Source organism: Alligator sinensis, unplaced genomic scaffold, assembly GCF_000455745.1.
Source record: "Alligator sinensis unplaced genomic scaffold, ASM45574v1 scaffold687_1, whole genome shotgun sequence".
Classification (NCBI taxonomy): Eukaryota; Metazoa; Chordata; order Crocodylia; family Alligatoridae; genus Alligator; species Alligator sinensis.
The window spans coordinates 666,223-680,840 of NW_005842662.1; the positions used below are offsets into that span (position 1 = coordinate 666,223).

The 14,618-nt window shown below is 52.2% G+C and overlaps 1 protein-coding gene across 1 annotated transcript in view; it reads left to right on the plus strand.

The window, feature by feature from the left end:
• MCM3 (minichromosome maintenance complex component 3) overlaps positions 1-9,553 on the plus strand; it is a 16,922-nt gene extending 7,369 nt beyond the window's left edge. Inside the window, exons 7-17 of the mRNA XM_006033813.2 lie at positions 246-399; positions 531-662; positions 1,037-1,245; positions 2,096-2,270; positions 2,753-2,879; positions 4,497-4,647; positions 5,082-5,222; positions 5,864-5,961; positions 6,707-6,801; positions 8,390-8,465; positions 9,031-9,553. Coding sequence (XP_006033875.1) covers positions 246-399; positions 531-662; positions 1,037-1,245; positions 2,096-2,270; positions 2,753-2,879; positions 4,497-4,647; positions 5,082-5,222; positions 5,864-5,961; positions 6,707-6,801; positions 8,390-8,465; positions 9,031-9,229 — 1,557 coding nt within the window. The 3' untranslated portion in view covers positions 9,230-9,553. The remainder of the gene's footprint in view (positions 1-245; positions 400-530; positions 663-1,036; positions 1,246-2,095; positions 2,271-2,752; positions 2,880-4,496; positions 4,648-5,081; positions 5,223-5,863; positions 5,962-6,706; positions 6,802-8,389; positions 8,466-9,030) is intronic.
• The last annotated feature ends 5,065 nt before the right edge of the window (positions 9,554-14,618 follow it).

Below are 14,618 nucleotides of genomic sequence, written 5' to 3' on the forward strand. Positions count from 1 at the left end.
TGTATCGCTGATGTTGAATACTCCACTCTTCCGCTTCTCAGCTGTTGTCCCCAATGGCTGGAGTTCAGGGAATCGAACCTGTTGAGTCTCTTCTTGATTTGGTCCCAGCTGCAAAGGGGAATGGGCTGGACATGTTACCAGTTAAAGTCCCCTCCTTTCCTGCCTAACAGAGCCTGAGCTGCTTGATCTCCCCTTCTCGCTGCCGGGGGTTTCTTATTTTTGTACCCTCCCTTCTTCTGTCTTAGGACATCTTCGACCAGCTCTCGAAGTCCCTGGCACCCAGTATCCATGGGCATGAGTACATCAAGAAGGCGATTCTGTGCATGCTGCTTGGCGGGGTGGAGAAAGTGCTGGATAACGGGACTCGCATCAGAGGAGACATTAATGTCCTCCTGATAGGTACGGCTGGGGGAATTGGCTTTCAGACTCCCAGGGTGGCACTGGGATCCTATGATGATGATTTTAGGTTTGCTTGAGCTTCAAAGTAGGTGTGATTGACCACACCGTGATCACGCCTTTGTCCCTTCCAGGAGACCCGTCGGTCGCTAAATCTCAGCTCCTGCGGTACGTGCTCTCCACAGCCCCCCGGGCCATCGCCACGACTGGCAGGGGCTCCTGGGGGGGGGGTCTGACTGCAGCCGTCACCACAGACCAGGAGACTGGTAAGGGGCAGGCTGGATCCTGTCCGGGGGATGTGCTTAGGGGTGCAGTAGCAATGGGAGGGTTTCTGTAGTCTTTGCCTGGATAGCATCCTCCCTCGCTTGCTGGGAAGCTGATTATACTTCCTCCTCCCATCCCACAGGTTCAGTTTTGAAGGTTTGCCCTGCTTGTGTCTTGCTTGCTTCTTGACCCGGCTGCCTCCCTCACTGAGGAGAGCTAGGCAGAAGGGGTCTGAAGTCAGGACTGTGTCAGTCCATGATCATTTGGGGCTGAAGGGGGTGGCTGCACCCATAGGGAGAAGAGGGAGCTTGCTGGAGGCTGCAGGGGAGGGTTTGGGGACATTGGCTGGGTGTCACCCCAGACGTTTTTCCATCAGGGGAGCGCCGCCTGGAAGCAGGTGCCATGGTCCTGGCTGACCGGGGCGTGGTTTGCATCGATGAGTTTGACAAGATGTCCGACATCGACCGCACGGCCATCCACGAAGTGATGGAGCAGGGCCGCGTGACCATCGCCAAAGCCGGCATCCACGCTCGGCTCAACGCGCGCTGCAGTGTGCTGGCCGCGGCCAACCCCGTCTACGGCAGGGTGAGTGAAGTGAAGGCTGATTGTCCACGGGGGCTGCCTGAACTGCCTTGTTGCCAAGAGCTGGAGATCAGGCATGAGCGTGTGAAACCAAATAGGGTCCAGTTCTCATTCTCCTTTCCAGGGGACTCCTTTATCTCATCTCCTCTGGGACTGGAATAGCGGGCTGGCCAGGAGACCCTGGGGGAAACTCCAGGCAGTGCAAACTTCCAGTTCAAATAAGGGGCTGGGGGGAGTCAGGGTTGGAAGAGACCCCCAGGTCATTTGGGCCAAATCTCTGAAGTGTCGACATCATGAGTCTGTCCTAAAGTCGAAGCTGGGCTCATGCTCTGTCTAGTGTAGCACTGTCTTGAAGCTGATGAGTTGGAAGTGGAACAAAGCAGGTGCCTGGGGGCCCCGTGATAGTGGGGCCAACTCTGGTCCCTGGCCACTTCGTGCCTGGGGACAAAGTTCCTCTGTTTGGCGGCCACCAAATCTTTCAGCCTCTTCAGGGAGGGATGGCTGCTGTCAAGAGCTGGCTCAGTGCTCCCCTCTGCTTCCCTAGCTTTAAATCTTTGACCCACATCCTTTCCCTGTTTTTTCTTTCGCTCTCCTGGGCATTTAGTTTTAGCCCCAGACTTGATGCATTCCCCTCCCAGTGTTGGGGATAGTTTTGAGCACCCGGCTTGCAGCCAGCTATGGAGAAGGCCGTGTGTGAAATGACCTGCTAAGCTGGGGCATTAGCCCTTAACTGCCCCCTTCCCTCCCATCTCCAGCTGTGCTGGGGTCTCCTTGCCGCTCTGAAAGCTGAGATTTCCAGGCATGGCTGATGGTTGCGGCATTGCCTTTAACAACTCGCTCCCCTTACTTGCAGTACGATCAGTACAAGACTCCCATGGAGAACATCGGCCTTCAGGACTCCTTGCTGTCTCGATTTGACCTGCTCTTCATTGTCCTGGATCAGATGGATCCCGAGCAGGATCGGGAGATCTCGGACCACGTCCTGCGCATGCACCGGTACCGGGGCCCCAATGAGCAGGATGGGGATGGTGAGTTCAGATTTCCCTCTGAAAGCCCCATGCATTGTCTGAAAAGTTGGTGCTTCTTTCATTACCCGTGAGCTGGGACTCCTCTCCAGCATCCCCTATCCCCGCACACTCCAGTACGCTTTTTGCTGTGCGGTGCCACAGTCCTGCCTGCCTGTCCTCTCCAGGCCTGGGGGCTGCAGCGGGGGAGCTGGACTTCCTGCATGGTCGTCATTGTCATTGAGGACTGCCATCAAACAGGCCTCTCTGGGAAGGAGATTCGCCTGCTATTTGGCCTAATAATTATGGTCTTATCCCATATTTCCTAACCCCGTTCCCAGCCTGCAGTGTCTCGCTTCAGTGCCAGCTAATTTCAGGGCTTAGCCAAGCTGTAGGTATAGTTGTTTCTAGGTTCCCTTATGAGCCTGTCCCTTGAGGGTACAGACGAAGGGTGCGGAAATACTGCTGTCCCCAATCCCACCTAAACTCATGCCTTCTACCTGCAGCCATGCCCCTGGGCAGCGCCGTGGAGATCCTGGCCACAGAAGACCCCGATTTCATCCAGGAGGAGGAGCAGGAGCTGCAGGTGTATGAAAAACATGATAACCTTCTGCACGGGCCCAACCGGCGCAAGTGAGTGTCCTTCTGTGGGGTGGTTGAGTCCGCTGCCCGTGGAGAGGGCCTGCCCCTGTGCCTCCAGGTCCCAGGTGTTTAGGATCATAGCAAAGCAGGGCTGGAAGGGACTTTGCAAGGTTGTCTTGCCTGGCCCCTGCTCACGGCAGGACTATACCTGACTAAACCATCCCAGTCAAGTATCAGACTAACCTGCTCTTAATGTCCAGGGATGGTGATTCCTCAGCTTCTCTGGTAAGCCTGTTCAGTGCTTGAGCACCCGGAGAGTCAGAAAGTTCCTCCTAATTTCCAAGCCACTGCTCCTAGTCTTATCCCCTGCAGCCACAGAGAAAAACCCATCTCCATCCTCTCCATAATCACCTTTTGGGTAGAACGATAGAAAGTGAGGGGTGGCAGGGACCTCAGGAGGTCACATCTAGTCGAACCCCCTGCTCAAAGCAGGACCATCCCCAACTACATCATCCCAGCCAAGGCTTTGTCTACCCGGGTCTTAAAAACCTCCAAGGATGGAGACTCCACCACCTCTCTGGGTAACCCATTCCAGTTTTATTATCCTCCTAGTAAGAATTTTTTTCCTATCATCTAACCTAAACTTCCCTTGCTGCAAGTTGAGAACATTGCTCCTTGTTCTGTCATCTGCCCCCACTGAGGACAGACCAGTACCATGTCTTTGGAGCCACCCTGCTGTTAAATCTCCTCTTGGCCTTTTCTTCTCTAAACTAAATAAGCCCAGTTTCCTCAGCCTCTTCTCAGAAGTCATGTGCTCCAGCCCTGAACCACTTTGGTTGCCCTCCTCTGGACTGTGTCCAACTTGACCACATCCTTTCTGTAGTGGGGGGCCCAAAACATGATGCAGGACGCCAGATGTGGCCTCACCAGTGCTGAATAGAGGGGAAGAATCACTTCCCTTGAGCTACTGGCAACACTCCTACCAATGCAGCCCAGGATGCCATTAGCCTTCTTGGCAGCAAGGGCACACTGCTGGCTCATATTCATCTTATTGTTCCCTGTCACCCCCAGGTCCTTTTCTGCAGAGATGTTGCCCAGCCAGTCACCCCCACAGCCTGTACTGGCGCATGGGATTGTTTTGTCCTACGTGCAGGACTTTGTACTTGTCCTTGTTGAACCTCATGAGATTCCTTTTGGCCCAATCCTCCAATTTCTCTAGGTCTCTCTGAATCCTAGCCCTATCCCCAAGCATATCTGATACTCCCCCCACCACCTTGGTGTCATCTTCAAACTTGCTGAGGGTGCAATCCATCCCATCTTCCAGCTTGTTAATGAAGATATTGAACTTTCCAATCTGTCCATATCCTTGAAGTGTGAGGCCCAAAATTGTACTGTACAATACTGCATTGCTGAGCAGCATGGAAGAACGACTTCTCTTCCCACCTCTGGGGTGCTATGCTGCTGCCCTGGTGCCCCAGCCTGTAGCACAGGCTACAGGGAAGTATCTCTCTGCCGAGTGTCATGTGTGTGTTCAAAATGCACAGCTTTGAGAGCATGTGTCCCTTTTCTGGGGGTCCCTTTCACGTAAACAGCAGGTGAGAAAAGGGCTGTGTGAAGCTTCCCGTGTGCTCGCTTCTCACGTGACGCGGGTGTGCGTGTCCCCGGCAGAGAGAAGATCGTCAGCATGGAGTTCATGCGGAAGTACATCCACGTGGCCAAGATCATCAAGCCCGTTCTGACTGAAGAGTCAGCCAGCTACATCGCAGAGGAGTACTCCCGCCTCCGCAGCCAGGACCAGATCAACTCCGATGTGGCCAGGGTGAGCGATCCAGGCAGTGCCCTCGAGCTGAGGCTTGGCCGGCGGTGCAGTCCCCTGCTGCTCTCGGGGCACTGCAGTTGTGAGCTGCCCGCACTTTGCCCCTGAATTGTGGCCTGGGGTCTGCTAGGATCCCAGAGAAGCTCACTGCAAGGCTGAGTCTTCGGGCTGGGTTGTTGCCCTTTTTCTGAAAGCAAATGGTCAGCCTTGAGCCATAGCTTTCATTGCTTTAGCCTGCTGGATGCTGAGGCTGTAGCACTTGTTATACCTGAGGCTGGAGCCCCACCTCATGGGCCAAACATGTTTCCTACCCTGGTTTTCTGGCTGGCCCTGTCTGCCGCTTGCCTCGGTCCTGCCTTTCCCAGCCCAGCCAACACGTTTCACAACCGATGAAGTTGTTGTGTGACCCCTTCCCCTCCACATCTGTCCTTCCCCAGACCTCCCCAGTCACGGCCCGGACGCTGGAGACGCTCATCCGGCTCTCCACGGCCCACGCCAAGGCCCGCATGAGCAAGACCATTGATCTGCAGGACGCCGAAGCAGCCGTGGAGCTGGTGCAGTTTGCCTACTTCAAGAAGGTGAGAGTGCGTCGAGGGAGGGCTGCCTTGCCCTTCAGTGGGCTCTTGGAGCTAAAGCCTTATACTGAAGGGGCACCGTTACATTGGGACTTGGAGGAGCTGGGTGCTCTCTGCATCTGCTTCTGGCTCTCGCTGGAGAGAGTGGGAGAGCCTCTCTCTAAGACCCCAGCTGTGATGTGCTCCTGGCTGCGATTGCTCGTGGCAGCTGTGACTTGGGGCAGGAGAGGTTTAGGGGCTTGGCTTGCCACCTTGAGGCTAATAGACTATTCTGAATCTTCACTGTGTTTGGAGCTGGCACCAGGCCCTTAAAAGTCAGGAGCACTGGTTTTGGGATGCAAGAAGTTGAGCTTCTGGGTTCCCTCTCTGGTGATGCTGCTTTTGGGCAGGTGACTCCTCTGTGCTGTAATTGCCCGTGGTCAAATGCAGGGAATAGTGGCACGTCTCGGGGTGTTGAGCTTACACTGGACTGAAAGCACGTGGAGGTGCTGAAACCATCTCCTGTTGTATAAAATATTGCGTACCGTCACCAATGCTGTTCCAGTGTGCCTGCTGCTCTGGCTGCTTTGAGTGACTATATCACCAGTCTGGTGTCAGTGCTGGCTTTGACCTGCTCGTGTCGGGCCGTCCGTTTTCCTCTGCAGGTGCTAGAGAAGGAGAAGAAGCGCAAGAAGCAGCAGGATGATGACACGGAGAGAGATGAGGAGGAGGAGGTGGAGGCAGCGGAGAGAAAGAAAAAGAGGTGGGTGGAGGGGTGTGTGTAAACCTGGATGGCACAGTTGGTGCCATTGACCAACCCCCGCTGTTTGACCAAACTGCTCCAGGAATGGATTTCCCAGCAATGATCAGCCTGGGCTGAGCAAAGGTTTGTGCCTTACAGTCATAGACAAGGAGGGTTGGAAGGGAACTCAGAAAGTTGCATAGTCCAACCCCCTGCTCGAAGCAGGACCAGCCCCAACCAGATCATCCCAGCCAAGGCTTCATTTAGCCAGGTCTTAAAAACCTTCAAGGATGGAGAATCTCTCTGGGTAACCTGTTGCAGAGCTTCACTACCCCTCCTAATGAGTGAGTTTTTCCTAATATCTAACCTCAACTTCCCTTGCTGCAACTGGAGCCCATTGCTCCTTGTCCTGTCATCTGCCATCACCGAGAACAGTCCAGCTCCATCCTCTTTTGAACCCCCCTTCAGGTAGTCGAAGGCATGAAGGCATTTCAGCAGTCTGCAAGATAGTGTGGTTGTGGCTAGTGTCAGGACCACATGTGCAGCCTGCCAGTGCCTCTGGGCTGCTGTGCGCCATGCTGCGGGTTGCACCTGCATACTCCGTCTTGGATACTAGCATGTGGTCCCACGAATGATGGGAGAGTAGCCCCTCGCTGCCTAGTGGTCTCCTCAAACCACGGTTAGGAGAGTACCACGCGTTTCTTCAAGGGCAGGAGGTGTTGCCTTGCGTAGCAGGCACAGGAGTAACCTTTTCTCTACCCGGCAGGAGGAGGAAGTCAGCCTCTCAGGACCAGGATGGCAAGGAGGGAGATTCTTATGACCCCTATGACTTTAGCGATGCAGAAGAGGAGATGCCAGAAGGTGAGTGTTTTCCGGGATGTCGCACTGGGTTGTGTGCAGTCGGGTCTGGGGCTGCTCTGGGATCCAGGTGCCGGATGGGTGTTGGGAGCAGGTTCCAGGGACAAGTGGGTTCAGAAAGGCAGGAGCTCAGCCTAGGGACAAGGCAGAGTCAGGAAGCTGGGGAATCGGGCAGAGAGTGGAGCTGAAGCAAATTGGGGTGAGAAGCCAGGAGATTGAGCAGAGAGCATAGCTAGAGCACAAGCTGGAGGGCACAGTGAGGCAGTCTGGGACCAGGTTGAGCCCTGTTGCCCAGACCTTTCCTGCTCCTGGGCAGGGAGAAGAAGTCAGATGAGTCCAATGGGCCCTCTGGGGATGGGGGTAGGCAGAGGGCTAGGTCTTAACCAAGGTTTCGGGACAGTCTGGGTGGTGAGCTGCCGGATGGCAGGCCGGGAGGAGCAGGGTGAAGTCCTGGGTTCAGAGTTGCATGCCCACATGTCCCAGACTGATTCCCAGCTATGGGCACTGGGGCTTAGATGCAACTTGGAAGCATACTGGGCAGACTATACGAGGGGCTTCCATTTAACACTATCTGCCAGGCTTTGTCCCAGCCAGTCAATGAGCTGACACGGTGTTGCAACCCTGCAGGGTGGCAGTGAGGCATTTTAGGGGGCACACTCATGCCACAAGGCTGCTGTAGGTTTTTCCTCCAGAGTATACTAGCTGTAATGGGTTCCCCCTCCTCTGCTAGTGATGCTGCTCTGAGACAGCTGTTCAGTTAACATCCAGCTGGTGCCATTTTATATACTCATGTAGTGCTATGAATCCAAGTGGGGCTTTGTAAAGGCCATTTCTTCAAGCACTGTGAATGACTGACAGCACTACATCCATCGCGGTGTTTTCATGGGGGGTAGGGAGGGTGAGATCAAATGGGCAATGGGACAGTTCTCAGCATTGGGGGCACCTGATTGAAGATGTCCGTACAACCTAGCTTGGACAGAGCACTGGGGTGATACCCCAGAGTATCCAGAGGTAGCAGTGTCTTCATGCACTTGCTTCTCCAAAATGCATGATAACAGAGCTGGCACTAAATAAATACAGTGAGGGATGCTGCTGTAGTCCTCCCATGCCGAGGGCATCCTTCCTTTTATGCCTGTTGGCTCATAGATGTTAATGATTAGCATGGCTATTATGAGAGCAAAGGATGTAGTAGATTTGCATGTTATAGTTTAATTCAAATAGATGTGATATGGCACAAGCTTTCATGACCTAAAGCTCACTCACTTTATCAGATGCTGGGAGAGGACCATCCAGGGTCCTTATGGCAGCATTCAGGGTCCTTTTATTCTCCTGTGCAAACAGTTAACCTGTAATGTGAATTGCAGCCCACTCTGTAAATGCTCCCAAAGGGATAACTTTCTTTTTCTGGGACAGTGTCTGGCACCTGTGACCTGCTGGGTGCTGTTCAGGCACAGGCTAAGATGTAACTCTGACCCTGGATTGCAGCAGTGTGCTTTACCACCCTTTGCATGCACACGGATGTTTGAGGGGATTGAGTGTAATTCTTCACTGCTGGCCGGTTAAATCTCTTCTCTTTATTCTCTGCTTCCAGTCCAGGCACATACTCCTAAGACTCCAGAAGCCGCGGAGACTGGAGGGGCTATAAAGCCTGAGCTGACTGAGTCAAGGTGCGTGGCAGGCTAAAGAAGCAGTGGGTGGGTTCGCTCCATTATGGGTGTCTGCATTTTAGATGCACTTTCCATAGGCATCCGTCCAAGAGCTTGCATGCCTTTCCTGGGCACTGGGTCTTGTCTGTGTAGGAGTTTGATCCTTAGTACAGCCCGTAACCTCATCTTAGGTTACAGTCTGCTTCAGGTTTTGTAAACCAATCCGGGTCAGCCTGTGTCAGCACTTGAATGGGAGACTCGTCATGAATGCCCAGGAAGTGGCGATGGTCTCATGTTTGCATGGCAGGGTGGGGTGGCACGAATGTTTTTTGGAGAGCATCAGTGAATGGCATGACTTTGGGACGTAACCCCCTTAAGGTGTAGGAAACATTTCACTGTGGTATAAACCCCTTCCATAAACCTAATAGCAGTCAGTGACACCAGTCTTTGGTTTCTTTAGTGGGGTGAGGCTTGGTCTGGGGAAGACCACGTAGCTGGGTGTTAAATTTTGACCTGGTGCTGCAGGGAAGAGAGTGTCTTATGTTTTAGCTCTTGATTCTAGCAGACCTTCCTTTTGCTCGCTTAGGCTGAAGGCATTCAAGGCAGCCCTCCTGGAAGTGTTCAAAGCTTCTCACGCGCAGTCTGTAGGTCTGAAGGCCCTGATGAAATCCATCAACCAGGACAATCCTGAACCGTTTTCATCTGCTGAAGTCAAGATGGCACTGGGACGCATGCAAGATGACAACCAGATCATGTTGTCGGATGACATTGTCTTCTTGATCTGATCTTCTGGGTAGGAGAATCCAAGTTCTCATGAACATCTGACTTCCATAATAATCCTCAGCCTCATTTTGAACTTTTCTGCCACTTTCTTTAACCCAAGCTCCAGCTGGAGAACACCAGCAGTTGTTCTGTACCTTCTAGTGGAGCCTGGGAAGGATTATATAGTTGACTTCAAACGGCCTGGGCTAACAAGACCTCTTTTGGTGGCACTGATTCCAAAAGAATTAGACTATTGTTTTTATTTTTGTAAGCAGCTAAAAGCCTTTATGTGCGCATCCCTAGTCTTCTAAATGAGTGTTTAGCGCACTTGAAAGCTTCAGCTGCTCCTCAGCAACGTTGATTTGGGTCCCGCACCTTAGCTTTTGGGGATACAAGTTGTTGCCATTGTAGCCTAACTCCCTTACAGAGCAGAAATGTCTTGTTTAGGTAAAATCTTTCAACTCTGCTGCTATTATTTGGAGTGTATCCATGTCTGAAGTCTGGATCTTTCTTTCAAAATAGCAGTGAATAAATTCACCAGTGGGTGGTGATGGTTTTTAACTTTAAGTAAAGCACAGATTTATCAGTCAGATTATTGAAGTGCCAGAAAGGATGCTGTCAGAGTGACTGGGGGTCCCATGATCTCTGACTCATAACTGAAGTGGCTCAGTTTCCAAGTTTAGATTATTGGTCCTTTCTTCTGACTCCCTGTGCTACAAACTCAGCATCAGCTGTTCCAGCAATTAGATTTCGGCTGCCTATTTTGTGGTGCCTAAAGCCTAAATAGAGGCTGGTGTGATTTTGCAGGCAGGATTCAAATATCCTCTTGCTATGCAGCATTTGACTCTGCAGCAACTCAAATAGACCCATGACAAGTGAATCTTGCGGTCCAGGCTGGAAGTTGAAAGCCAAGTGGAAAGGCAGGGACCTGAAAAGGTCAGGAGCTGCCGAGCTGATAATGGGCTTCAAAACCGGGGTTCTGCACATCCGGAAATTTTAAGGCTGCAGAAATACTAAAATTCCATAAATTTTTGTTCCATGCCTTTTGTCTCGAATCTCCTTTGTGTGCTACGGTAGGCTCTGCCTGTACAAGAAGTAGAACAAAACTTGTGCCCAATTGAAAGCCTTTACTAATAGTAGAGATTGAAGGTAACCCTTTCAAACAAATAGGGGGGAAGCATCCCACTCCCATTGGAGGCTAGCTGGATTTAGTTTCCTAAATCACTTGGCTTTTGGAGCAACTTGACCCAGAAGACTTGCAAGCCCTGCCAACAGTTGGTGCAAACTCCTCTGCAAGCATTTTTAAAGCATGCATGTCTGAGCAACGACTTGTAAGACTCTCTGTGCTGGGGTTTCTGGGAGACTGTGCATCAGCTGCCCATAAGAGGATTGTCTGTGCTTTCAAAACTCTGCAAATGTACCTGGCCAGTACTCTGTTTTTAAATGGAGAAAATTACTCATGGAATGGGAGCTGCCTATGGGCAGAGAGGCTGCCCTTCATGAAGGGCTCTGAAGGTGCCTGTTGCATGTGGTCCTTGGGTTTCACCGTGTGTGTTTTTTGCTTTGTGGTGATCTCTTCCATCCCATGTTCTGTCCCAGCAATGCCACAAACACCTACTCAACTAAATAAAGTTTGTCAAAGTCATGTCTGGTGTCTTATATTTGCAGGCGATGTGTGGACTACGGCATTACCTAGCTGCAGCCACGTTTGGCTATGTAAAAAGGTCTGCATGTATGTGTGGAGCCCTGAAGATGCAAACTGGTGCCCTTTTTATAGGGATGACATACACCAGCAGGGGAGACCTTTCTCCCAGGTGTGCCATGAGTAGGGACCTGCCAAATGCAGGATTTCATGCAAATCGTGTAATGGGCGGTCTCCCGTGAAATAGCTGGTTCCCTGTGGAAAAACAAAGCTGGCAAAACGTGTCTCCTAGAAGGGTCAGGGGAGGGAGAAGGGAGCAAAGAGAGGTGGGGGGGAAAAAAAGGGGGGGCAGACTATCTGTGGGGGAAGGGGAGAGGCAATTTCCTATCTCTGCTTCCCCCCTCCCTTTCTGGAGACAGAAAAGCCTGCCAAAAGTCCCCTTGGAGGGGACGTGGGGGAGGGAGTGCCCCTGCCTTTGGGCTGCCTGGTTGCTAATTCCTGGGAGCCTGCTGGAGGGGAGGAAGGTGAGGGGCATGTGCCCGGGCAGTACGGTTCACGCTGCCCCCGTGGTGCTCTGCATGAGGCCGAGCCCTGCTCGCTCGTGCCAGAGCAATCAGCACCATGCTCCCACCAGTGCCTGCAGCCTGGCCGGGCACTGCTCTGTGCCCCCGTCTCCAGTTCTAGGGTCTGGAGCTGGCCCCCTGTGTGCCTGCTGGGAGTGGTGCGGGGTGGTGTAGCAGTAGCAAGAGGAGGAGCTGTGCTGGAGGCAGGGGTGCAGAGCAGCACCTGCCTGGCTGCACCTGCAGCCCGGCCGGGCACTGCTCTGTGCCCCCTCTCTCCAGTTCTAGGGTCTGGAGCTGGCCCCCTGTGTGCCTGCTGGGAGTGGTGCGGGGTGGTGTAGCAGTAGCAAGAGGAGGAGCTGTGCTGGAGGCAGGGGTGCAGAGCAGCACCTGCCTGGCTGCAGCTTGTTGGAAGTTGCTCCTGCTCCAGCACGCGGGGCTCTGGCTTCAGCTCCTGCGAAAGTGTCCAGGAGCTGAAGCCAGAGTCCTGGACCTGGCTGCAGCTGCTCAACTGCTGGCAATGGCGTGGCATGGCGCAGTGCGGTGCAGCAGGGGCAGGAGCAGCTTCCAGGTTGCACCGTTGCACCGTGCTGCACTTCTGGCAGACACGCAGGGGCCTGGCTCCAGATCCTGGAAGTGGGGCCGCTGAATTTAGTAGGTCCCTAGCCATGAGGCTTGCAAGCAGGGATGTTTGCAAAAAGGCATGGTGTTACCTGCTCTGGCTCGGCTCCTGTTGATCTTGGCGACAATGGCACGTAGCTGAATGGTCTGTGCTGGATACTGGGAAGTTGGGTGGAGACGTTCATTTGCCATAAGACTTGCAGGTGGTTGTCAGACCAGTCCTTGGGAACAGCACAAAGGAGTTCACCAAAAGCAGGCCCAGGAGCCAGAATTAAAACCCCATGTCTGCTACTGGTCTAGAGCCTGTCATTGGCCTCCCTGCTCCTTTTAATCTACCTGATTAAAAGGTTTTTTTACCTGTAAAATAGGAGTCGTGTGTCCCAGCTAGGATTTGCTTGGAAAACCCTCTACCCACTGCCTCAAATGGGTGGTCAGGGCATGCTTCATCTCCCATCACCAGGGATCCTGGTGTTCTCTGTTTTAAAATAGCAAATTCTCTGATTAAACCCCCAAATCCACAACTAAAATGAAATGCTGCTATATGCATAGGTATCAGCTGAATGCAATGTTTCGTTGATGCATTTACAGTTTTAAAGTGATCTGGAAGCTGACCAGTTCCTCAATCATCGCAAAAAATTACGTTCTAAATACGGAGACATGTTGGTGTTTCGGTTTTAGTTTTTTTTTAATCACGGAAAATCAAAGCTCCCCTTCCCCCTTCTCTCTCCCGACCCCTGCTTATGCTGTTGCCCCTCACTCCCAAGCCACAGCCCCCCTGCCCTCCCCCAGTGCATCACCTGTGCCTCTCCACCGCCCCATAGATGTACTTGGAGGGGGTTGCAGGAGCTGCTCTCTCCTGCTGCTTGGCTGCCACCTGCATGTACAAGGTTTCCCTTGCCTCCGAATGAATGTCCTCCCCAGCCCCAAGCAGCCTATTGCAAGCTGGAACTCTTCCAGTTTGCAAGGGGTGACCCGCTGTTTCCCATGCTTTCCTTGTTTAAAGGAGAAATCCATATTTGTCTTCATTAAAGGAGAAAAAACAGCTTTTTTTTCTTTGCTACAGGAGAAATATCCACATTTTTCCACAGCATACAGAAAACCCGGATCCCTGCCCATGGAGGACATTGCTCCACACCCAAAAGAAATGGCACCGTCTTGAAAGAGGGGAGCTGAAGTCGTTGGGTTTTTGGATCCCATGGCATTACAGCTGGCAGGGATCAGGAGACTGCCGCTGCTACGCTGTTCTGTTGTGCAGGATCAGGATGGGACATCACAGAGCCTCAAGTCTCAGTGTGCTGTATTCGGAGAATGGGCAGAAGAGGTTCTGCGTTCCTCCCAGCCTGCCTTACTTGGGCAGTCTATCTGCCCACATAAACAGAGGCAGGATTGCAGCATCTCCAGGAGAAATTCTCCGTGAACCAGGAGGAAAGGTCAGTCCAGCCAGTTGTTACTTAAATATTTGTAGTGCAAAGCTCTGCCACGCGTCCTGCCCTGGTCAGCAGCTATGCACTGGTGGGCAGCTCCACCCGGGGACCATCACTTTTTTGCAGGGCTTAGGTATCGCTTGCTTTATCTTGCTTCAGGTTGAGAGGTTGAGTATTTCCTGCTCTGGCAAAACTGTTTAAATCAAATCCACAGCCTACACATGAGTCAACCCACACAAAACAAGATGGAAATCAGCTGTTATCTCCCCAGCGCGCAGCTATCAAACAGCGGTGTCGGACAGCTACAGATCGCAGTTGAACTGTAGCCACCCCAGTCCTCTTCAGCTTGCAAGAATAACGTGGCCTCCGAGGTGAATCCAGGGACGTGATGAAGGGGAAATGACCCCATCTTATTCATCGTTGGCTCTAGTCAGGTTTTTTTTCTTTCAAATTTTTTTTCTGGAAAACATTGAGCTTTGGGCTCAATACGTTTTTTTTGCAAAAAGGCTTTTGGGCTCAGTACGTTGTTTGCAAAAAAGCTGCTGCTTCCTGCGGAGCATTTAGTTGTAGTGGAAAACTTGATCCTTTTGCGTCATGGTGTATGCATGAGAGGTCACCGGGATCATCAATGCAGACACCTAGGCAGGAGTGAAGGCTGCCCAGATCTTCCTTCCCCCACCCCTTTTAGGCAGTATCCAAGGACCAGACCGAGTCCAGATGTTTAGTGTCTCGATGACTGTTGTAGTTACATGCAAGCCCAGGAATTAAACCCGGGTCTCCATATGGTAGATAAGGATTCGACCACGGAAACACAATAGCCGGTGTCTTGTAGAGGATTTACCTTTTCATTAAAAAAAAAACACCCCAAATGCCAGAGAACTTGAATGTCCCAGCTACAAAATGTGGCTCCTATGCCATATACCATTGCTGACATGCCTCGGGTTCAGCTACGCGTATAAAGTTACAGAACAAGAGGCCTGAACGGGACTTTAACAGGTCATCTCGTGCAGCTTCCTGCCCAAGGCAGCTTCAATCCTGACTAAAACCTCCAAAACTACTAATTGTCTAACCTACATTCAAGCAATTCCTGAAAGGGAGCACACAACCCTCTAATCTGTTCTAGTGCTCATCCACCCTCCTAATAGAAAATACATTTCAACATCTA